General features: G+C 48.9%; 1 protein-coding gene across 1 annotated transcript in view; it reads right to left on the bottom strand.

Moving 5' to 3' along the window:
* Positions 1-23,483, bottom strand: part of LOC138260689 (immunoglobulin lambda-1 light chain-like) — a 47,074-nt gene extending 23,591 nt beyond the window's left edge. Inside the window, exons 1-2 of the mRNA XM_069209186.1 lie at positions 23,411-23,483; positions 8,900-9,265 (exon numbers count right to left, since the gene is read on the bottom strand). Of these exons, the coding sequence (XP_069065287.1) occupies positions 8,900-9,265; positions 23,411-23,483 (439 nt within the window). The remainder of the gene's footprint in view (positions 1-8,899; positions 9,266-23,410) is intronic.
* Positions 23,484-23,927: the final 444 nt, after the last annotated feature.

The following is a 23,927-nucleotide window of genomic DNA, read 5'->3' as shown; positions in this document are numbered from 1 at the left end:
AGGAAACGCGACCGAAGAATCGACGCACGGAGCAGGAGAAACGACGCGCAGCATCGCTGACGGAGGCTGGGAGATCGCAACCTGCGCAGCTGGATCGTCAACTCATCGTGCGGCTGGATTTTTGACTCGAGTACCGCCGTGCGGAGTTATTTTCGACGCACGCCCGCCCGTGCGGGGTTATTTTTGACGCACACCAGGTACATTTTCACTCTAGCAGCGCTAGTGTGTTTTTAAAACTACTTAAAGACTCTTTTTGATTTTTAATTAATAACTTGACTTGTGTATGGTGGATTTTTGTCGTTTTGGTCTTGTTTTGTTTAGATAAATATTTCCTATTTTTCTAAACCTGTGTTGTGTCATTTTGTAGTGTTTTCATTGAGTTACTGTGTGTGTTGGTACAAATACTTTACGCCTAGCACTCTGAGGTTAAGCCTACTGCTCTGCCAAGCTACCAAGGGGGTAAGCAGGGGTTAGCTGAGGGTGATTCTCTTTTACCCTGACTAGAGTGAGGGTCTTTGCTTGAACAGGGGGTAACCTGACTGTCAACCAAGGACCCCATTTCTAACATTGGTGATCAGCGGTCGGGATTTGGACTTGTATTTGTGCTTGACATACAGTAATTAAGTGTACACTACTGTTTTGATCTCAGACCACTACGTGGCCACATACTACTAGTCTTGTGATTTTTGTTTTTTTCTATTTGGACTGTTTTTGCTCTGCATTCAGTTTCTTTTTTTCGCTGATCCGGTGATTGACTTTTCTGGAACTTCATTTGAGAACTTGCTTTTCTGCATTTGGAACTTTGCACTCTTTTAACCTTTTATCGTGTCTCTACTTGGAGATGCACCAGTTGAAGCTGTTTTTGACCTGAAGCAATTGGATAGTTATAACAAGGCTCAGCTAAAGCAGTTTTGTAAAAATTTTGGTTGTCCCATTAAGAGCTCTTCCAAGAAGGATGAGCTGAAAAAGGCGCTGAGGGCCTGGGTGACAACCAGAAGCACTGGAGGGCACACTGAGGATGAGGAGGATGAGGATGAGGAGAGAGAGCAATCAGTACAGAATGGTATATTGGGGGGGGCTGTTATTCCCAGGGAAGGAGTCTCTAGGGCAAGTAGCAGTGTATCCTCCTAGGGTCTGACACCTGAAGAGTTACAGGACAGACAGGCAGAGAGGGAATACCAATTGGAGTTGAAAAAGCTCAGTCTAGAGGTGGAACAGAGAAAGCTGGCCATTGAGGAAAGAAAGTTAGCCATGGCTCATGAGCTCAGTTTAAAAGAGATAGATCAGAGGAGTCAGTCCAGTAGAGATGGTGGCAGCAATCCTACAGTGCAGCCTGAGAGAAGGGTACACATCCCAAAAGACCTTGTGAGAGATTATAAGAGGGATGATGATATCTGCTTGTGGTTCAAGGGTTATGAGTCAGCTCTCCACATGAACCTGGTCCCTGAAGCTCATTGGGGGGCAGCCCTGTGGAAGCATTTTGAGGCAGAGGGGAGGGACACACTGACAGCCTTAGGGGATGCTCAGGATCTCACCTACCCTGTCATGAAGGAGGCCTTACTTACCAGGTATGGTCTCACCCCTGAGCAGTACAAGGAGAAGTTTAGATCCTACAAGAGAAAGGAATCCCAAACATGGTTGGAATGTGTTGATTCTTTTTGCAGGTCACTGGATGGTTGGGTGAAGGGCAGTAAGGTAAACACGAATGAGGGGCTTTACAATGTAATTGCTTGGGAGCACTTGTACAGTTTATGTTTTCCAGAGCTGCGCCATCACCTCATTGACAGCAAGCTGACTGACCCCAGGAAGCTTGCACAGGAAGCGGACCGCTGGGAGAGCACCAGGGTCCAAAAGAGGTATGGGGGAGACCACGCCAAGGGTGGGCAGGGTCCCTCTCAGAAGAAAGGGGGGGGTAAGGGCAAATAGGGGGAGTTCTCTAAAGGGCCCCAAACTGATTCCCAGGGTAAGGATTCCCAACCCCCCAGTGAAAAGAAGCCATGGTTGTCCAAAGGGAAGCCAGTGGCAGGTGGTCCCCCACGTAAGTGCTATGCATGTGACCAGGTGGGTCATGTGAGGGGGGACCCCAAATGCCCCAGAAGTACACCGGCACCCACTGGTGCACCGTCCCAGGGTTTGGCCAGTGTAACGCTTGGGGAGGAGTTGGTTTCAGGTGGGTGGGAACCAGCAGAAATGACCCTTGTCTCACTAGGGGACAGTGAGATGGTCCAGAGAAACCTAGTGCCTGATAACACTAAGAAGTACAGGCAATGGGTGACCATCAATGGACAGAGGGTAGAGGCTCTGAGAGACACAGGAGCCAGTGTGACTACAGTGAGGAGTCACCTGGTGTCTGAAGAGCAGATTGATCCCCGGGTACTTCACCAAGTAGTTGCAGTAGACAACTCTGAGCACCTCTGCAGAGTGGCGCAGGTTCCCTTTGAATGGGGGGGGGTCTCAGGTTCCTGGAAAGTAGCTGTGAGTCCAACCATGCCTATTGATTGTTTGCTAGGTAACGACCTGGAGGATTCCCCTTGGAAGGAGGTGGAACACAGGTCTCACTTGGAGATGTTGGGTCTGCCTGGGTGGGTATGCGTATCCACCCGGTCTATGGCAGCCAATCAGGGTAGTCAAGAGCCCCTGGAGCCTGAAACAGTGGCCCAGGGGACCGCCAAGAAGAGGAAGGGCAGGGGGCGCGGGAAACCGGTCCCAGAAGTTCCCACGGTCCGGGAGGAGGCAGAGCCTGAGGGTGATGCCCCGGAGCCTACAGGGGAACAGGTGGCTGAACTGGGGGAGGTCCCTGAGTTGTCACAGTGGCAGCAGGAAGGGGGACCCACCAGGGAAGCATTCTGCACAGCGCAGAAGGAGTGCCCTACTCTTGAGGGGCTGCGGCAGCAGGCTGCAGCCCAGGCGGCTGGCGAGGCGCCAGGTACTCACCTGATTTACTGGGAGGATGGCCTCCTGTATAGTGAGCCTAAGGTTCCTGAGCCTGGGTCAGCTCGTATGCAGGTGGTACCCCAGTGCTTCAGGGCCTTCCTACTGGGTTTGGCTCATGATGTGCCTTTGGCAGGACATCTAGGGCAGGACAAGACCTATAAGAGGCTTGTCTCCCACTTTTACTGGCCCTTGATGCACAAGCAGTCAGCTGCTTATTGTAGGTCTTGTCAGACTTGTCAGGCAAGTGGCAAGAGTGGGGGGAAATGCAAAGCTCCCCTCCAACCTTTACCTGTAGTCAGTACTCCCTTTGAAAGGGTAGGAATTGACATTGTGGGGCCTCTGGATCCCAAGACAGCCATGGGCAACAGGTTCATCCTGGTCTTGGTGGACCATGCCACGCGGTACCCAGAAGCCATTCCTCTAAGGACGGTCACTGCCCCCGTGGTGGGACGTGCCTTAATGGGGGTTTTTACCCGCATGGGGTTCCCCAAGGAGGTGGTATCTGATAGAGGTACAAACTTCATATCCACTTATATGAAGTCTCTGTGGAAGGTGTGTGGGGTAACCTACAAGTTCACCACCCCTTACCACCCCCAAAGTAATGGTCTGGTTGAGAGATTCAACCGCACCTTGAAAGGCATGATTCAGGGCCTGTCAGGGCCCTTGAGGTGTAAGTGGGACGTCCTCTTGCCATGCCTTCTGTTCGCTTACAGGGAGGTGCCTCAAAAGGGACTTGGCTTTAGCCCCTTTGAGCTCATCTATGGCCACCCTGTGAGGGGACCGCTCAGTCTGGTGAAGGAGGCTTTGGAGAAAGCTCCTAGTAAACCACCCCAGGATGTATTTAGCTACATGCTGGCACTAAGAAACCAGACTGCCCGCTTCAGGAGTCTCGCTCAGGAGAACCTGGAAGCAAGCCAGGAGGATATGAAACGGTGGTACGACCAGAATGCCACTCTGGTTGAGTTTCAGCCTGGACAAAAAGTGTGGGTCATGGCACCAGTGGAGCCTAGGGCTCTCCAAGATAAGTGGACTGGGCCTTTTGAGGTGGTGGAAAGAAAGAGCGAGGTCACCTATCTGGTAGACTTGCAATCCCCCAGGATCCCTTTGAGGGTCCTACATGTCAACCGCCTCAAACCACACTTTGAGCGAACTGAGCTATCCATGCTCCTAGCGACAGATGACGGGGTGGAGGAAGAGAGTGAGCCTCTTCCTGACCTTCTGTCTGCAGGAGAGAAAGATGGGTCTGTGGAGGGAGTGATCCTCTCCCCCTCCCTGACTGAGGAACAGCAGAGGGACTGTCGCCACGTGCTGGGACAGTTCGCCTCGCTGTTTTCCCTGATCCCAGGAGTCACACACCTGTGCACACATGATGTGGACACTGGGGACAGTACACCTGTTAAACATAAGGTTTACAGGGTGACTGACAGGGTCAGGGCTTGCATTAAGGAGGAAGTCTCCAAAATGTTAACCCTAGGGGTTATTGAGCGCTCCAGCAGTCCTTGGGCCAGCCCAGTGGTCTTGGTCCCAAAGGCTGCTGCTCCTGGTGCCACTCCAGAACTTAGGTTCTGTGTGGACTACCGGGGTTTCAATGCGGTCAGCAAGACTGACGCACACCCCATCCCCCGAGCTGATGAGCTCATTGATCGGTTAGGAGCTGCCAAGTACCTCAGTACGTTTGATTTAACATCTGGGTACTGGCAGATTGCCTTAACTGAGGGGGCAAAGGAGAGGTCAGCATTCGCTACCCCAGATGGGCACTTCCACTTCAATGTGATGCCCTTTGGGATGAAGAACGCCCCTGCCACCTTTCAGAGGTTGGTCAACCAGGTGTTGGCAGGACTGGATGAGTTCAGTGCCGCCTACCTGGATGACATTGCTGTGTTTAGTTCCACATGGGAGGAACACCTGCAACACCTCTGGAGAGTGTTAGAGGCCCTGCAGAAGGCAGGCCTCACTATTAAGGCGAGCAAGTGCCAAATAGGGCAGGGGTCTGTGGTGTACTTAGGAAACCAGGTGGGGAGTGGCCAGGTGACACCCCTACAGCCTAAAATTGATACAATTCTGGCTTGGGAGCCTCCCAAGACCCAGACTGAAGTGAGAGCCTTTTTAGGTCTCACAGGATATTACCGAAGGTTTGTTAAGGGATATGGTACCATTGTTACCCCCTTAACTGAGTTGACTTCCAAGAAGCAACCCAAGAAAGTGATCTGGACAGAGGCTTGCCAGAACGCTTTTGTTGCCCTGAAGGCTGCCATGTGCACAGCACCTGTGCTGCAGGCACCTGACTACTCCAAGGAGTTTGTTGTGCAAACAGACGCCTCAGAGCATGGTATTGGAGCAGTACTCTCACAGCTTAATGAAGAGGGCCTAGATCAACCCGTAGCCTTCATTAGCAGGAGGTTACTACCCAGGGAACGTAGGTGGAGTGCCATACAACGCGAAGCGTTTGCTGTGGTCTGGGCACTGAAGAAGCTAAGACCCTACTTGTTTGGGACTCACTTCCGAGTTCAGACCGACCACAGGCCCCTCAGATGGTTAATGCAGATGAGGGGTGAGAATCCAAAACTGTTGAGGTGGTCCATTTCCCTACAGGGGATGGACTTTATGGTGGAACATCGTCCTGGTACAGAGCACGCCAATGCTGATGGTCTGTCCAGGTTCTTCCGCCTTAGTGATGAGAACTCCCATGAGGTTGGGTAGTTGCTCCCCACTTTTAGCTGGGGGGGACACGTGTTAGACTTTTCATCCTTGGCGTGGTCTCCCTTAACTTTTTGCCTCTGTTCCCCAGGTTGTTGATGTGTGCTGGACTCTGATTTTATTGTGTTTGTTACTCTGGGCACTTTACCACTGCTAACCGGTGCTAAAGTGCAAGTGCTCCTGTTTAAAATGTGTACGCAATTGGTTCTCCATGATTGCCATATTTGTTTTACTGTTAAGCCCCTAGTAAAGTGCACTAGAGGTGCCCAGGGCCTGTAAATCAAATGCTACTAGTGGGCCTGCAGCACTGGTTGTGCCACCCACATAAGTAGCTCTGTAATCATGTTTCAGACCTGCCACTGCAGTGTCTGTGTGTGTATTTTTACACTGTAAATTCGACTTGGCAAGTGTACCCACTTGCCAGGCCTAAACCTTCCCTTTTCTTACATGTAAGGCACCCCTAAGGTAGGCCCTAGGTAGCCCCAAGGGCAGGGTGCAGTGTATGGATAAGGTAGGACATATAGTAATGTGGTTTATATGTCATGACAGTGAAATACTGCTAAATTCGTTTTTCACTGTTGCAAGGACTGTCTCTCTCATAGGATAATATGGGGGCTACCTTTAAATATGATTAAAGCGTAGATTCCCCTAGAGAGTAGATGGACATGTGGAGTTTGGGGTCCCTGAACTCACAATTTAAAAATAAATCTTTTAGTAAAGTTGATTTTAAGATTGTGCGTTTGAAAATGCCACTTTTAGAAGGTGAGCATTTTCTTGCTTAAACCATTCTGTGACTCTGCCTTGTTTGTGGATTCCCTGTCTGGGTCAGTTTGACAGTTGTGTTGTTTTTCACCTCACACCAGACAGTGACACAAAGGGAGCTGGGGTGTAACCTGCCTTTCCTGATTAGCCATCTCTGCTAGGAGGGAGGGGTGGAGTGGTCACTCTGAAAGGACTGTGCCTGCCTCTAACAATGCCGGCTCCAACCCCCTGGTGTGTGTCTGAGGCCTTGCCTGGGCAAGGCAGGATTTCACAAGTAGGTGTGAGTCCCCTTTGAAGAAAGGTGACTTCAAAGACTAAAATGGGTATAAGAAGGGCACCCAAATCTACAGACTTCAGAAACACTTCTGGAATCAAGAGGAACCTCTGCCTGGAGAAGAGCTGTTAGCTGAGGAGGAAGTGCTGCCCTGCCTGTGACTGTGCTTTGTGGAGCTTTCCTGCAGTGCTGCTTCTGCCAGAGTAAGAGGGCAAAGACTGGACTTTGTGTGCCTTCCATCTTGAGAAGAAATCTCCAAGGGCTTGATCTAGAGCTTGCCTCCTGTTGTTTGAAGTCTCAGGGACAGCAAAGACTTCTCTCTGCCAGCACCTGGAGCCTCTGGAGAGACTCCTACTCTGCCCTGTGGTGCCCATCCAGTCCTGGGACCCTGAAAGGAGAAGCTGGCAGCCTAAAGACAAGAAAATCCACGCACAGAGCGCCGTGCGGGGAAAAGATCGACGCGAATCCGATCGGCGGCTGAAAAACGACGCGCCGCCAGCTCCGCGGCTGAGAAACGACGCTCGCAGGAAACGCGACCGAAGAATCGACGCACGGAGCAGGAGAAACGACGCGCAGCATCGCTGACGGAGGCTGGGAGATCGCAACCTGCGCGGCTGGATCGTCAACTCATCGTGCGGCTGGATTTTTGACTCGAGTACCGCCGTGCGGAGTTATTTTCGACGCACGCCCGCCCGTGCGGGGTTATTTTTGACGCACACCAGGTACATTTTCACTCTAGCAGCGCTAGTGTGTTTTTAAAACTACTTAAAGACTCTTTTTGATTTTTAATTAATAACTTGACTTGTGTATGGTGGATTTTTGTCGTTTTGGTCTTGTTTTGTTTAGATAAATATTTCCTATTTTTCTAAACCTGTGTTGTGTCATTTTGTAGTGTTTTCATTGAGTTACTGTGTGTGTTGGTACAAATACTTTACGCCTAGCACTCTGAGGTTAAGCCTACTGCTCTGCCAAGCTACCAAGGGGGTAAGCAGGGGTTAGCTGAGGGTGATTCTCTTTTACCCTGACTAGAGTGAGGGTCTTTGCTTGAACAGGGTGTAACCTGACTGTCAACCAAGGACCCCATTTCTAACAGTAATGTTTTAAATCTCTTGTTTGATTGGCTGCATAGAAAATAAAGCATGGAAAGAGAAGCATAATCCTCACCTCCGTGTCCTTAATAGAACTGAAAATTCTTAACGTGATAGCTAGAAACTTTTTCACTCGCGGGCTGTGTTAAGACCACGGGTGACGCTTGGATGAGAAGAGCACCCTGCCTGGCAGCTCCCAGCTGAAGCAGCTGATCCACACAGACTCAGACCCACAAAATTACGCTTTACTGAGCTGAAGACTGGATACTGAAGTGAAAATATATCCCAATATCGTTGGATGAAATTAAGGAATAAGTAGCACATGTAGTTAATAATTAGGCTTTTCGGAGACACATTACAAGTAAGATTCTTTTTTCAGAACATTGCCAAAATATGATAATCGAAGTGAAATAAAGCAAGATGGTGAAAATTGGGAGATGATCCAGGTTTATTTCCAGATTAAAATGTTTTATCCACCCCCGGTGGAATCCACTCCCCCAATGGCAGAACATCTCTCCCAGCCAAGACCCACATATTGTAAAAAAAGACATTGGCAAAGTCACCTGGTCTCACCTATATGAGATACATTGGGTTTGCCAATGCCTTTTAGCCATGTTGTACAGCAGCATGGCTGAGCAGCATAGCTAAAAGTAAAGTAGTAAAAAACAAAAACAGTGTTGTGACGCAGCCAGCACTAGCACCACCTTATTTCCCTTTTTTCATGCAGGTACGATGGACAAACAAGTACAGGGGTGAGAGAACCAGGAAGCAATGATGATGGGGAGGGGTGGGGAGAAGGGGACAGCAAAATGGAGAAGTGATGAGTAGAAGGGGACAAAGCAGCATGGAGAAAGGGTTGGAGGGAAGGCGAATAAGAATAGTACCTGAATCACAACGACAGCAGTGGGCGGGCACTAAATATGATTAATCAATCAGTGCTTCATCCATTCGTCACACAAAGGAAAGGAAGTGAAACTCGGAATGTACCGGCCAATTATGAAGAAGCAAAGAAGAGTGACAATGAAGCCAACAAATAGTAAGCAATGGGCGTGCTCCAACGCCCTTTCCTATAAAAAATACCCCTCGCAGGAGCACCATATGTGCACTGTCCGATGAGACCAAAAACAGTCTAAGCCTGACTTACCCCCAAAGACGCTGAGCCTGGTTCCATCTCCGCAGGCTACATTGCTGAAGTTGCCTGACTCTACCATACACCAGTAGATGGCGCTGTCGTCCGTCTGAACCCCCTGGATCTGCAGCAGGTGTGAGTTGTTCTCTGGTCTCCGGATAGCTTGGAAGCGCTCAGTGAAGCCGTGTATTCGATAGACGCTGCCGTCCATCCCGTGCTTCAGGACGTTAGCTGGCGGGAGGCCGGGTTTTGTCTGGAACCAGAGAACGTTGTAGTCCTGAATTTCCCCCTCCTGCACCTTGCATGTGAGAAATGCCAAGCTCCCTTCTTGAAATGAAGCCCGCTGAGGCTGGAGCACTCTGGGAGCTGTGCTGCAGTCGGCTGCAAGGGGTGAGAGAGGAGTGAACAGGTTTTACAATGCATGGAATTTATCCACATTACGTTTTTTAGGCATTACCCTCTATCCACTGCTGCCCCTGTGACTTCACCAACTCACTTCATCCCTCTCTGCCCAGTGACTTCACCAACTCACTTCATCCACTGCTGCCCCTGTGACTTCACTAACTCACTTCATCCACTGCTGCCCCTGTGGCTTCACTAACTCACTTCATCCACTGCTCTGCCCCTGTGACTTCACCAACTCACTTCATCCACTGCTGCCCCTGTGACTTCACTAACTCACTTCATCCCTCTCTGCCCTGTGACTTCACTAACTCACTTCATCCACTGCTGCCCCTGTGGCTTCACTAACTCACTTCATCCACTGCTCTGCCCCTGTGACTTCACCAACTCACTTCATCCACTGCTGCCCCTGTGACTTCACTAACTCACTTCATCCACTGCTGCCCCTGTGGCTTCACTAACTCACTTCATCCACTGCTCTGCCCCTGTGACTTCACCAACTCACTTCATCCACTGCTGCCCCTGTGACTTCACTAACTCACTTCATCCCTCTCTGCCCTGTGACTTCACTAACTCACTTCATCCACTGCTCTGCCCCTGTGGCTTCACTAACTCACTTCATCCCTCTCTGCCCTGTGACTTCACCAACTCACTTCATCCCTCTCTGCCCTGAGACTTCACTAACTCACTTCATCCCTCTCTGCCCTGAGACTTCACTAACTCACTTCATCCCTCTCTGCCCTGAGACTTCACTAACTCACTTCATCCCTCTCTGCCCTGTGACTTCACTAACTCACTTCATCCCTCTCTGCCCTGAGACTTCACTAACTCACTTCATCCCTCTCTGCCCTGAGACTTCACTAACTCACTTCATCCCTCTCTGCCCTGTGACTTCAGTAACTCACTTCATCCCTCTCTGCCCTGTGACTTCACCAACTCACTTCATCCCTCTCTGCCCTGAGACTTCACTAACTCACTTCATCCCTCTCTGCTCTGAGACTTCACTAACTCACTTCATCCCTCTCTGCCCTGTGACTTCACCAACTCACTTCATCCCTCTCTGCCCTGTGACTTCACCAACTCACTTCATCCCTCTCTGCCCTGAGACTTCACTAACTCACTTCATCCCTCTCTGCCCTGAGACTTCACTAACTCACTTCATCCCTCTCTGCCCTGTGACTTCACCAACTCACTTCATCCCTCTCTGCCCTGTGACTTCACCAACTCACTTCATCCCTCTCTGCCCTGAGACTTCACTAACTCACTTCATCCCTCTCTGCCCTGTGACTTCACCAACTCACTTCATCCCTCTCTGCCCTGTGACTTCACCAACTCACTTCATCCCTCTCTGCCCTGAGACTTCACTAACTCACTTCATCCCTCTCTGCCCTGAGACTTCACTAACTCACTTCATCCCTCTCTGCCCTGTGACTTCACCAACTCACTTCATCCCTCTCTGCCCTGTGACTTCACCAACTCACTTCATCCCTCTCTGCCCTGTGACTTCACTAACTCACTTCATCCCTCTCTGCCCTGTGACTTCACCAACTCACTTCATCCCTCTCTGCCCTGTGACTTCACCAACTCACTTCATCCCTCTCTGCCCTGTGACTTCACCAACTCACTTCATCCCTCTCTGCCCTGTGACTTCACCAACTCACTTCATCCCTCTCTGCCCTGTGACTTCACCAACTCACTTCATCCCTCTCTGCCCTGTGACTTCACTAACTCACTTCATCCCTCTCTGCCCTGTGACTTCACCAACTCACTTCATCCCTCTCTGCCCTGTGACTTCACTAACTCACGTCATCCCTCTCTGCCCTGTGACTTCACCAACTCACTTCATCCACTGCTCTGCCCTGAGACTTCACTAACTCACTTCATCCCTCTCTGCCCTGAGACTTCACTAACTCACGTCATCCCTCTCTGCCCTGTGACTTCACCAACTCACTTCATCCCTCTCTGCCCTGTGACTTCACCAACTCACTTCATCCCTCTCTGCCCTGTGACTTCACCAACTCACTTCATCCCTCTCTGCCCTGTGACTTCACCAACTCACTTCATCCCTCTCTGCCCTGTGACTTCACCAACTCACTTCATCCCTCTCTGCCCTGTGACTTCACCAACTCACTTCATCCACTGCTCTGCCCTGAGACTTCACTAACTCACTTCATCCCTCTCTGCCCTGAGACTTCACTAACTCACTTCGTCCCTCTCTGCCCTGAGACTTCACTAACTCACTTCATCCCTCTCTGCCCTGTGACTTCACCAACTCACTTCATCCCTCTCTGCCCTGTGACTTCACCAACTCACTTCATCCACTGCTCTGCCCTATGACTTCACCAACTCACTTCATCCACTGCTCTGCCCTGTGACTTCACTAACTCACTTCATCCCTCTCTGCCCTGAGACTTCACTAACTCACTTCATCCCTCTCTGCGCAGTGACTTCACTAACTCACTTCATCCACTGCTGCCCCTGTGGCTTCACTAACTCACTTCATCCACTGCTCTGCCCCTGTGACTTCAGTAACTCACTTCATCCCTCTCTGCCCTGAGACTTCACTAACTCACTTCATCCCTCTCGGCCCTGTGACTTCACCAACTCACTTCATCCCTCTCTGCCATGTGACTTCACCAACTCACTTCATCCACTGCTGTGCCCTGATACTTCACTAACTCACTTCATCCATCTCTGCCCTGAGATTTCACTAACTCACTTCATCCCTCTCTGCCCTGAGACTTCACTAACTCACTTCATCCCTCTCTGCCCTGAGACTTCACTAACTCACTTCATCCCTCTCTGCCCTGTGACTTCACCAACTCACTTCATCCCTCTCTGCCCTGTGACTTCACCAACTCACTTCATCCACTGCTGTGCCCTGATACTTCACTAACTCACTTCATCCCTCTCTGCCCTGAGACTTCACTAACTCACTTCATCCCTCTCTGCCCTGTGACTTCACTAACTCACTTCATCCACTGCTTTGCCCTGTGACTTCACTAACTCACTTCATCCCTCTCTGCCCTGAGACTTCACTAACTCACTTCATCCCTCTCTGCCCAGTGACTTCACTAACTCACTTCATCCACTGCTCTGCCCTATGACTTCACCAACTCACTTTATCCCTCTCTGCCCTGTGACTTCACTAACTCACTTCATCCCTCTCTGCCCTGTGACTTCACTAACTCACTTCATCCCTCTCTGCCCAGTGACTTCACTAACTCACTTCATCCACTGCTCTGCCCTGTGACTTCACCAACTCACTTCATCCCTCTCTGCCCTGAGACTTCACTAACTCACTTCATCCCTCTCTGCCCTGAGACTTCACTAACTCACTTCATCCCTCTCTGCCCTGTGACTTCACCAACTCACTTCATCCCTCTCTGCCCTGTGACTTCACTAACTCACTTCATCCACTGCTCTGCCCTGTGACTTCACTAACTCACTTCATCCCTCTCTGCCCTGAGACTTCACTAACTCACTTCATCCCTCTCTGCCCAGTGACTTCACTAACTCACTTCATCCACTGCTCTGCCCTATGACTTCACCAACTCACTTCATCCCTCTCTGCCCTGTGACTTCACTAACTCACTTCATCCCTCTCTGCCCTTTGACTTCACTAACTCACTTCATCCCTCTCTGCCCAGTGACTTCACTAACTCACTTCATCCCTCTCTGCCCAGTGACTTCACTAACTCACTTCATCCACTGCTCTGCCCTGTGACTTCACTAACTCACTTCATCCCTCTCTGCCCTGAGACTTCACTAACTCACTTCATCCCTCTCTGCCCAGTGACTTCACTAACTCACTTCATCCACTGCTCTGCCCTATGACTTCGCCAACTCACTTCATCCCTCTCTGCCCTGCGACTTCACTAACTCACTTCATCCCTCTCTGCCCTTTGACTTCACTAACTCACTTCATCCCTCTCTGCCCAGTGACTTCACTAACTCACTTCATCCCTCTCTGCCCAGTGACTTCACTAACTCACTTCATCCACTGCTCTGCCCTGTGACTTCACCAACTCACTTCATCCCTCTCTGCCCTGTGACTTCACTAACTCACTTCATCCCTCTCTGCCCTGAGACTTCACTAACTCACTTCATCCCTCTCTGCCCGAGACTTCACTAACTCACGTCACCCCTCTCTGCCCCGTGACTTCACTAACTCACTTCATCCACTGCTCTGCCCTGTGACTTCACTAACTCACGTCATCCACTGCTCTGCCCTGTGACTTCACTAACTCACTTCTTCCCTCTCTGCCCTGTGACTTCACTAACTCACTTCATCCACTGCTCTGCCCTGAGACTTCACTAACCCACTTCATCCCTCTCTGCCCTGAGACTTCACTAACTCACTTCATCCCTCTCTGCCCTGTGACTTCACTAACTCACTTCATCCCTCTCTGCCCCAAGACTTCACTAACTCACTTCATCCACTGCTCTGCCCTGAGACTTCACTAACTCACTTCATCCCTCTCTGCCCTGAGACTTCACTAACTCACTTCAGCCCTCTCTGCCCTGTGACTTCACCAACTCACTTCATCCCTCTCTGCCCTGTGACTCCACCAACTCACTTCATTCACTGCTCTGCCCTGAGACTTCACTAACTCACTTCATCCACTGCTCTGCCCTGAGACTTCACTAACTCACGTCATCCCGCTCTGCCCCGTGACTTCACTAACTCACATCATACCCCTCTTCCCTGAGACTTCACTAACTCACTTCATCCACTGCTCTGCCCCGTGACTTCACTAACTCACTTCATCCACTGCTCTGCCCTGTGACTTCACTAACTCACTTCATCCACTGCTCTGCCCCTGTGACTTCACTAACTCACTTCATCCCTCTCTGCCCTGTGACTTCACTAACTCACTTCATCTCTCTCTGCCCTGAGACGTCACTAACTCACTTCATCCCTCTCTGCCCCGTGACTTCACTAACTCACTTCATCCACTGCTCTGCCCTGTGACTTCACTAACTCACTTCATCCCTCTCTGCCCCGAAACTTCACTAACTCACTTCACCCACTGCTCTGCCCCTGTGACTTCACTAACTCACGTCATCCCTCTCTGCCCTGAGACTTCACTAACTCACTTCATCCCTCTCTGCCCTGTGACTTCATTAACTCACTTCATCCACTGCTCTTCCCTGTGACTTCACCAACTCACTTCATCCACTGCTCTGCCCTGAGACTTCACCAACTCACTTCATCCACTGCTCTGCCCCGTGTCTTCACTAACTCACTTCATCCCTCTCTGCCCTGAGACTTCACTAACTCACTTCATCCACTGCTCTGCCCTGTGACTTCACTAACTCACTTCATCCAATGCTCTGCCCCTGTGACTTCACTAACTCACTTCATCCCTCTCTGCCCAGTGACTTCACTAACTCACTTCATCCACTGCTCTGCCCTGTGACTTCACCAACTCACTTCATCCCTCTCTGCCCTGAGACTTCACTAACTCACTTCATCCCTCTCTGCCCTGAGACTTCACTAACTCACTTCATCCCTCTCTGCCCTGTGACTTCACCAACTCACTTCATCCCTCTCTGCCCTGTGACTTCACTAACTCACTTCATCCACTGCTCTGCCCTGTGACTTCACTAACTCACTTCATCCCTCTCTGCCCTGAGACTTCACTAACTCACTTCATCCCTCTCTGCCCAGTGACTTCACTAACTCACTTCATCCACTGCTCTGCCCTATGACTTCACCAACTCACTTCATCCCTCTCTGCCCTGTGACTTCACTAACTCACTTCATCCATCTCTGCCCTTTGACTTCACTAACTCACTTCATCCCTCTCTGCCCAGTGACTTCACTAACTCACTTCATCCCTCTCTGCCCAGTGACTTCACTAACTCACTTCATCCTCTGCTCTGCCCTGTGACTTCACTAACTCACTTCATCCCTCTCTGCCCTGAGACTTCACTAACTCACTTCATCCCTCTCTGCCCAGTGACTTCACTAACTCACTTCATCCACTGCTCTGCCCTGTGACTTCACCAACTCACTTCATCCCTCTCTGCCCTGCGACTTCACTAACTCACTTCATCCCTCTCTGCCCTTTGACTTCACTAACTCACTTCATCCCTCTCTGCCCAGTGACTTCACTAACTCACTTCATCCCTCTCTGCCCAGTGACTTCACTAACTCACTTCATCCACTGCTCTGCCCTCTGACTTCACCAACTCACTTCATCCCTCTCTGCCCTGTGACTTCACTAACTCACTTCATCCCTCTCTGCCCTGAGACTTCACTAACTCACTTCATCCCTCTCTGCCCCGAGACTTCACTAACTCACGTCACCCCTCTCTGCCCCGTGACTTCACTAACTCACTTCATCCACTGCTCTGCCCTGTGACTTCACTAACTCACGTCATCCACTGCTCTGCCCTGTGACTTCACTAACTCACTTCATCCCTCTCTGCCCTGTGACTTCACTAACTCACTTCATCCACTGCTCTGCCCTGAGACTTCACTAACCCACTTCATCCCTCTCTGCCCTGAGACTTCACTAACTCACTTCATCCCTCTCTGCCCTGTGACTTCACTAACTCACTTCATCCCTCTCTGCCCCAAGACTTCACTAACTCACTTCATCCACTGCTCTGCCCTGAGACTTCACTAACTCACTTCATCCCTCTCTGCCCTGTGACTTCACCAACTCACTTCATCCCTCTCTGCCCTGTGACTCCACCAACTCACTTCATTCACTGCTCTGCCCTGAGACTTCACTAACTCACTTCATCCACTGCTCTGCCCTGAGACTTCACTAACTCACGTCATCCCGCTCTGCCCCGTGACTTCACTAACTCACTTCATCCCCCTCTGCCCTGAGACTTCACTAACTCACTTCATCCACTGCTCTGCCCCGTGACTTCACTAACTCACTTCATCCACTGCTCTGCCCTGTGACTTCACTAACTCACTTCATCCACTGCTCTGCCTCTGTGACTTCACTAACTCACTTCATCCCTCTCTGCCCTGTGACTTCACTAACTCACTTCATCTCTCTCTGCCCTGAGACGTCACTAACTCACTTCATCCCTCTCTGCCCCGTGACTTCACTAACTCACTTCATCCACTGCTCTGCCCTGTGACTTCACTAACTCACTTCATCCCTCTCTGCCCCGAAACTTCACTAACTCACTTCACCCACTGCTCTGCCCCTGTGACTTCACTAACTCACGTCATCCATCTCTGCCCTGAGACTTCACTAACTCACTTCATCCCTCTCTGCCCTGTAACTTCATTAACTCACTTCATCCACTGCTCTTCCCTGTGACTTCACCAACTCACTTCATCCACTGCTCTGCCCTGAGACTTCACCAACTCACTTCATCCACTGCTCTGCCCCGTGTCTTCACTAACTCACTTCATCCCTCTCTGCCCTGAGACTTCACTAACTCACTTCATCCACTGCTCTGCCCTGTGGCTTCACTAACTCACTTCATCCAATGCTCTGCCCCTGTGACTTCACTAACTCACTTCATCCACTGCTCTGCCCTGTGACTTCACTAACTCACTTCATCCCTCTCTGCCCTGAGACTTCACTAACTCACTTCATCCCTCTCTGCCCAGTGACTTCACTAACTCACTTCATCCACTGCTCTGCCCTATGACTTCACCAACTCACTTCATCCCTCTCTGCCCTGTGACTTCACTAACTCACTTCATCCCTCTCTGCCCTTTGACTTCACTAACTCACTTCATCCCTCTCTGCCCAGTGACTTCACTAACTCACTTCATCCCTCTCTGCCCAGTGACTTCACTAACTCACTTCATCCACTGCTCTGCCCTGTGACTTCACTAACTCACTTCATCCCTCTCTGCCCTGAGACTTCACTAACTCACTTCATCCCTCTCTGCCCAGTGACTTCACTAACTCACTTCATCCACTGCTCTGCCCTGTGACTTCACCAACTCACTTCATCCCTCTCTGCCCTGCGACTTCACTAACTCACTTCATCCCTCTCTGCCCTTTGACTTCACTAACTCACTTCATCCCTCTCTGCCCAGTGACTTCACTAACTCACTTCATCCCTCTCTGCCCAGTGACTTCACTAACTCACTTCATCCACTGCTCTGCCCTGTGACTTCACCAACTCACTTCATCCCTCTCTGCCCTGTGACTTCACTAACTCACTTCATCCCTCTCTGCCCTGAGGCTTCACTAACTCACTTCATCCCTCTCTGCCCCGAGACTTCACTAACTCACGTCACCCCTCTCTGCCCCGTGACTTCACTAACTCACTTCATCCACTGCTCTGCCCTGTGACTTCACTAACTCACGTCATCCACTGCTCTGCCCTGTGACTTCACTAACTCACTTCATCCCTCTCTGCCCTGTGACTTCACTAACTCACTTCATCCACTGCTCTGCCCTGAGACTTCACTAACCCACTTCATCCCTCTCTGCCCTGAGACTTCACTAACTCACTTCATCCCTCTCTGCCCTCTGACTTCACTAACTCACTTCATCCCTCTCTGCCCCAAGACTTCACTAACTCACTTCATCCACTGCTCTGCCCTGAGACTTCACTAACTCACTTCATCCCTCTCTGCCCTGAGACTTCACTAACTCACTTCAGCCCTCTCTGCCCTGTGACTTCACCAACTCACTTCATCCCTCTCTGCCCTGTGACTCCACCAACTCACTTCATTCACTGCTCTGCCCTGAGACTTCACTAACTCACTTCATCCACTGCTCTGCCCTGAGACTTCACTAACTCACGTCATCCCGCTCTGCCCCGTGACTTCACTAACTCACTTCATCCCCCTCTGCCCTGAGACTTCACTAACTCACTTCATCCACTGCTCTGCCCCGTGACTTCACTAACTCACTTCATCCACTGCTCTGCCCTGTGACTTCACTAACTCACTTCATCCACTGCTCTGCCCCTGTGACTTCACTAACTCACTTCATCCCTCTCTGCCCTGTGACTTCACTAACTCACTTCATCTCTCTCTGCCCTGAGACGTCACTAACTCACTTCATCCCTCTCTGCCCCGTGACTTCACTAACTCACTTCATCCACTGCTCTGCCCTGTGACTTCACTAACTCACTTCATCCCTCTCTGCCCCGAAACTTCACTAACTCACTTCACCCACTGCTCTGCCCCTGTGACTTCACTAACTCACGTCATCCCTCTCTGCCCTGAGACTTCACTAACTCACTTCATCCCTCTCTGCCCTGTGACTTCATTAAATCACTTCATCCACTGCTCTTCCCTGTGACTTCACCAACTCACTTCATCCCTCTCTGCCCTGTGACTCCACCAACTCACTTCATTCACTGCTCTGCCCTGAGACTTCACTAACTCACTTCATCCACTGCTCTGCCCTGAGACTTCACTAACTCACGTCATCCCGCTCTGCCCCGTGACTTCACTAACTCACTTCATCCCCCTCTGCCCTGAGACTTCACTAACTCACTTCATCCACTGCTCTGCCCCGTGACTTCACTAACTCACTTCATCCACTGCTCTGCCCTGTGACTTCACTAACTCACTTCATCCACTGCTCTGCCCCTGTGACTTCACTAACTCACTTCATCCCTCTCTGCCCTGTGACTTCACTAACTCACTTCATCTCTCTCTGCCCTGAGACGTCACTAACTCACTTCATCCCTCTCTGCCCCGAAACTTCACTAACTCACTTCACCCACTGCTCTGCCCCTGTGACTTCACTAACTCACGTCATCCCTCTCTGCCCTGAGACTTCACTAACTCACTTCATCCCTCTCTGCCCTGTGACTTCATTAACTCACTTCATCCACTGCTCTTCCCTGTGACTTCACCAACTCACTTCATCCACTGCTCTGCCCTGAGACTTCACCAACTCACTTCATCCACTGCTCTGCCCCGTGTCTTCACTAACTCACTTCATCCCTCTCTGCCCTGAGACTTCACTAACTCACTTCATCCACTGCTCTGCCCTGTGACTTCACTAACTCACTTCATCCAATGCTCTGCCCCTGTGACTTCACTAACTCACTTCATCCACTGCTCTGCCCTGTGACTTCACTAACTCACTTCATCCCTCTCTGCCCTGTGATTTTACTAACTCACTTCATCCCTCTCTGCCCCGTGACTTCAATAACTCACTTCATCCCTCTCTGCCCCGTGACTTCACTAACTCACTTCATCCCTCTCTGCCCTGAGACTTCACTAACTCACTTCACCCACTGTTCTGCCCCTGTGACCTCACTAACTCACGTCATTCCGCTCTGTCCTGTGACGTCACTAACTCACTTCATCCCTCTCTGCCCTGAGACTTCACTAACTCACTTCATCCCTCTCTGCCCTGTGACTTCACTAACTCACTTCATCCACTGCTCTTCCCCTGTGACTTCATTAAGTCACTTCATCCCTCTCTGCCCTGAGACTTCACCAACTCACTTCATCCCTCTCTGCCCCTGTGACTTCACCAACTCACTTCATCCCTCTCTGCCCTGTGACTTCACTAACTCACGTCATCCCTCTCTGCCCCTGAGACTTCACTAACCCACTTCTGAATTATTATAAGAATGTCAGTCTCAATGTAACGTTACTGACATGCATAGGAAGCTGTGTTTACAGATATGTAGCACGTTTACATTTTCTTGTTTATAATTATAATTCATCAGTACGTTTGCACCGAATACCCTGCCCAGGGATGTACTCCTTATGTAAACTCCAGCAACTTTAGGAATATTTCATTCCCTTTTTTGCTCTGAAAAATAATTAGCTCCAGCTCTTGAGAGGAGAATATCTTCCTCTGTTGACAGGCTTTGAATTCTTTACCACATTTTTCAAATGCCCCAAAGCTGAATGCCCACAATAGATTCTTGTAAATAAAGCAGATCACGTCATGTTGCAATTAATACGTGATTTGTGAGTTGCTAATGTGAATTTGCATTCATAAATGTTTGCTAATTCTGCTTACCTGCACAACTACTTTTGTAAAGTAGTCCCATCGAATTTATTCACCAAAAGAAGTAGAAACCATTTGAAAGCGTTGAGTAGACAGAGGCAGTTCCAGTTCAATCCTGGATAGGGTAAGGTCGGAACTCAGGTAAAATATGTAATGATGAACAGTGAAAGATGGGAGATGGGGGTCTTTAAGATCTTCAGAGACAAACATTTTTCAGTCTAGAATGGAATGAATGCCTTTCCTAATGCCAAATATATCCATATTGTGTGTTAGACGTGTCAGTCTTGGGGGGGGGGGTCTTCCCCCAAACATTTTGCTTTCCTCCACCACTTTTTTCTGGCTTCATTTTTTGTGGCCTTAGGACCCTGAACACTTTAGCACTGCTAGCCAGTGCTAAAATGCCTGATCTCCTTCCTTAAAACATGTTAACATTGGCTTATTTAATGTACATATAAGTCCGTAATGAGGTGGTACTACATGTAGACAGGGCCAGTAAATAAAATGTTACTGTTGGGCCTGCAGCACTGATTGTGACACCCACTTAAGTAGCCCTGTAAACATGACTAAGGCCAGCCATTGCAGGCTAAGGTGTACACTTTTAAACTGCCATTTCAACCTGGCAAGATAAATGTCTCACCAGTCCCAAACCTTCCTTTTCAGGACACGTCACTGGATATAAGTCACCACTAGGGTAGTCCTTGGTAGTCCTTGGTCTGCCAAGAGGGCAGTGTATTTGAAAAGTTGAACCTGTACTTTTAGGTTTTACATATCCTAGTAGTGAAAAACTCCTAAATTTGTTTTTCACTACTCCAAAGGCTTCCTTTTTCACTGAATAACCATGGAATTGCCTTATTGTATTTATGGACCTGGAATTTTCACACGTGACCTGGTAAATAGTTCATATTTGGTGTCTTTTGAACTGAAATAAAAATCCTAATTAATGGTGAAGTTGGAGATTTTCATTACTTTTTTTAAATTGCCACTTTTAGAAAGTTAGCATTTTCTTCCCTTATCCATTTAGTGCATGTAGCCTGTATCTGGGTCACAAGAATGGGTGTAGCTGACAGTTGAGCTTTGTGCATTCATCCTAGACAGCCACAGATAATAGGGAACTTAGGTGTGCCTGGATGGGCCAACACTGGAAGGATGGGAGGGAGGAGCTGGGCACAGCCCCACTTACACTTCAACACACTGTGTCCTGCTTCCACACAAAGAGCTGCATACCCGTGCAGTTAGTCTGAAGCCAGGGTAGGGGAGACAGGACGCCTGGGTACTCCAAATGAAAACCTTTAGGGGCTTCTCCCCCACTTAAAGGCACAACTGGTTATAAATACTGGACCTCAGACACCACCACTTCAGTACACTTCCAGATCTGTGGCTACTCTGTCAGGAAGAAGTACTGCTGTACTGCTGAAAAAGACTACCACTCTGCTCGACTGCTGCTCAAGCTGCTGACATACTGAGCTGACTTGCTGCTTGCTGCCATCCTGCCAGGATGAGAAGGACTGGACCTGCATCTCTTGAATCCAGAACCTGAGGGTGACTCCAATATCTATCTGGCTGGCCTCCTGCTCTGAAGCCACAAGGACACGGCAGGTTTCGAACAACCCTGCACCTGCACCAGGGCTCTGCCATCTGTGAGTCTACACTGCCAAGTGATGCCATCTTAGTACTGGACCCTTGGAAGTGGGCCTAAGGTTCTTGCCAGTCACTGTGGATCCAACAGAACTGACACATCTCCTATGCTGCACGGTGCATCCCTGAGCAGAACCAAAGCATCGCCTCTGCTGCGTGGGTTAGAACCACCACAAAAACCTGCATCACATCATATCCCATGGGCACATCAGAACCAGGACTGCATGACACATCCTTTGTTGACAGCAACTTTGTTCATGATGCCAAACTCTGCATCGCAGGCATGCAACTCCTCAGAACAGACTCATCACCCTTTCTGCGCAGAGCATTGTCGACTTTGGAATTTGCTTCACAAGCCCCAGTCAATGGGATCCTTGACAACGTACACAGGACCTTGCACTACAGCCTTGCCGTATCTCATTACCGAAACATCGCTTCATCTGCTTGACACATCTCCAACTTGTATCTTCACAACGCTCCACAAGTCAAGACTTGAGATACTGTGTTCAGCAGGTGTACCTGGATCCCTGCAGCCAGTCCGTGCTCCATTGGGGTCAGCCTGAACTTGTGACTTTGTCCTGGCACAGATATGCACAGATGCCATTTTATGCCTTTTGGCATAGTTTTACTAAAATCTTTATAATTGAATATCTCCAGTTCCACTAATTGGATTTTTGTCATTTTAGTCTTGTTTTAGTTATTGCATCTTACGCTATTTATCTAAACTAGTGTGGGATTATTTTGTGGTGTGTTTGCACTGTGTTACTGTTTGAAGTGTTGCACAAATACTTTAAGCATTGCTTCTTAGTTAAACCTGACTGCTCTGTGCCAACCTACTGAAGGGTTATGAATTCAACCAGAAGAATTGTGGTTTCTGCTTAAAAAGGGTTTCACCCCCCTCAACCAGTGACCCAGTATCTTACACTGTTTAACAATCTGGATTGTTTTTCGGATGTAAGGCAGATTATTTTCCTAATGTTTGCCGTACATATATATAAAAAAAGTTAATTGGCAGCCTGTCACTACACTGTTAAGCATTTCAAACGGTAGGTGATTAGTGAGGCCAAAATGTAAGCGTTTTTTTTAATACAATCTTTAAAAAAAGAGAAAATAAATGTAAGGAAGGAATCAGTTTATCGAGTTGCTCTAGTACATCACAAAAACCCAAAGTCAACATCTAATTTTTTTAAAGGTATTTTACATATGTCAATGTCCACGATATTCAAAATATCCAACTTGAGATAATGTACAAACAATGAATCTAGATGTTACTAATTTATATAGTCAGTGGTAGTTTCGAAAATATAATGTAGGCCTTGTCCTCTTGGATAATGCTTGACCAATCCTGCCTTCCAAATTCTGAAATAAAATTATTTAGTGATATTGTTTAGAAGAATAACTAGACTAGCATTTTTTCAGTAACCAATTAGTAACTGACCAAATCAATGAAAGACTCTCACATTCCTGGGGGCTATTCCCTTTCAAAGTTCACATTTTTATTGTCTAGAGCAATCTTTTATTGAAATTCACAAAAAATCTATCTGAGATGCTGGGGTGAACTTACCCTGGCGGGGAAAAGCCAGCAGGAGGTAAAGCACACCTTGTACAACTGTTTCAGCGAGATTTACAGCATCCATCTTCCTAGGTGAGGGAAGCAGTGAGAGGTAAGTGATCCAGTCTTAAACCAGACAGGAGACAATTTTTATATTATGCAATTTACAAATTAAGCTGCACACCAAACAAAGAGTAAAGGAAAAACATCTGTATAAAAATAACAATTATAAATGTCCAAGTCCGGCATAGTTAGAGGCTGTAAACAATACTTAAACTCAATTAGCATCACAAGCTATTCCCAGCTTTATACCTTTTCTCTGGTGAGTGATTTTCATATTTTAGCCAGTGTATTTGGACAAAAGAACCACATCACAGATAGGTTACACAAGAAAAAAATCAGGACAGACCAATTTGAAACAATGTTAATTCCTTGTGTAGCACAGTATTGAGTAATCAGATTGCATTCCTTTCTGTTTGACAGAAAGACTTTTGCAGTAAAGAAAAAGTGGAAAGAATTGAGTATGAAA

This window comes from Pleurodeles waltl, chromosome 10 (genome assembly GCF_031143425.1).
Source record: "Pleurodeles waltl isolate 20211129_DDA chromosome 10, aPleWal1.hap1.20221129, whole genome shotgun sequence".
NCBI classification, from domain to species: domain Eukaryota; kingdom Metazoa; phylum Chordata; class Amphibia; order Caudata; family Salamandridae; genus Pleurodeles; species Pleurodeles waltl.
Note: the sequence above shows the minus strand (reverse complement) of the source record. Positions and strands in the feature narration are given on the sequence as shown.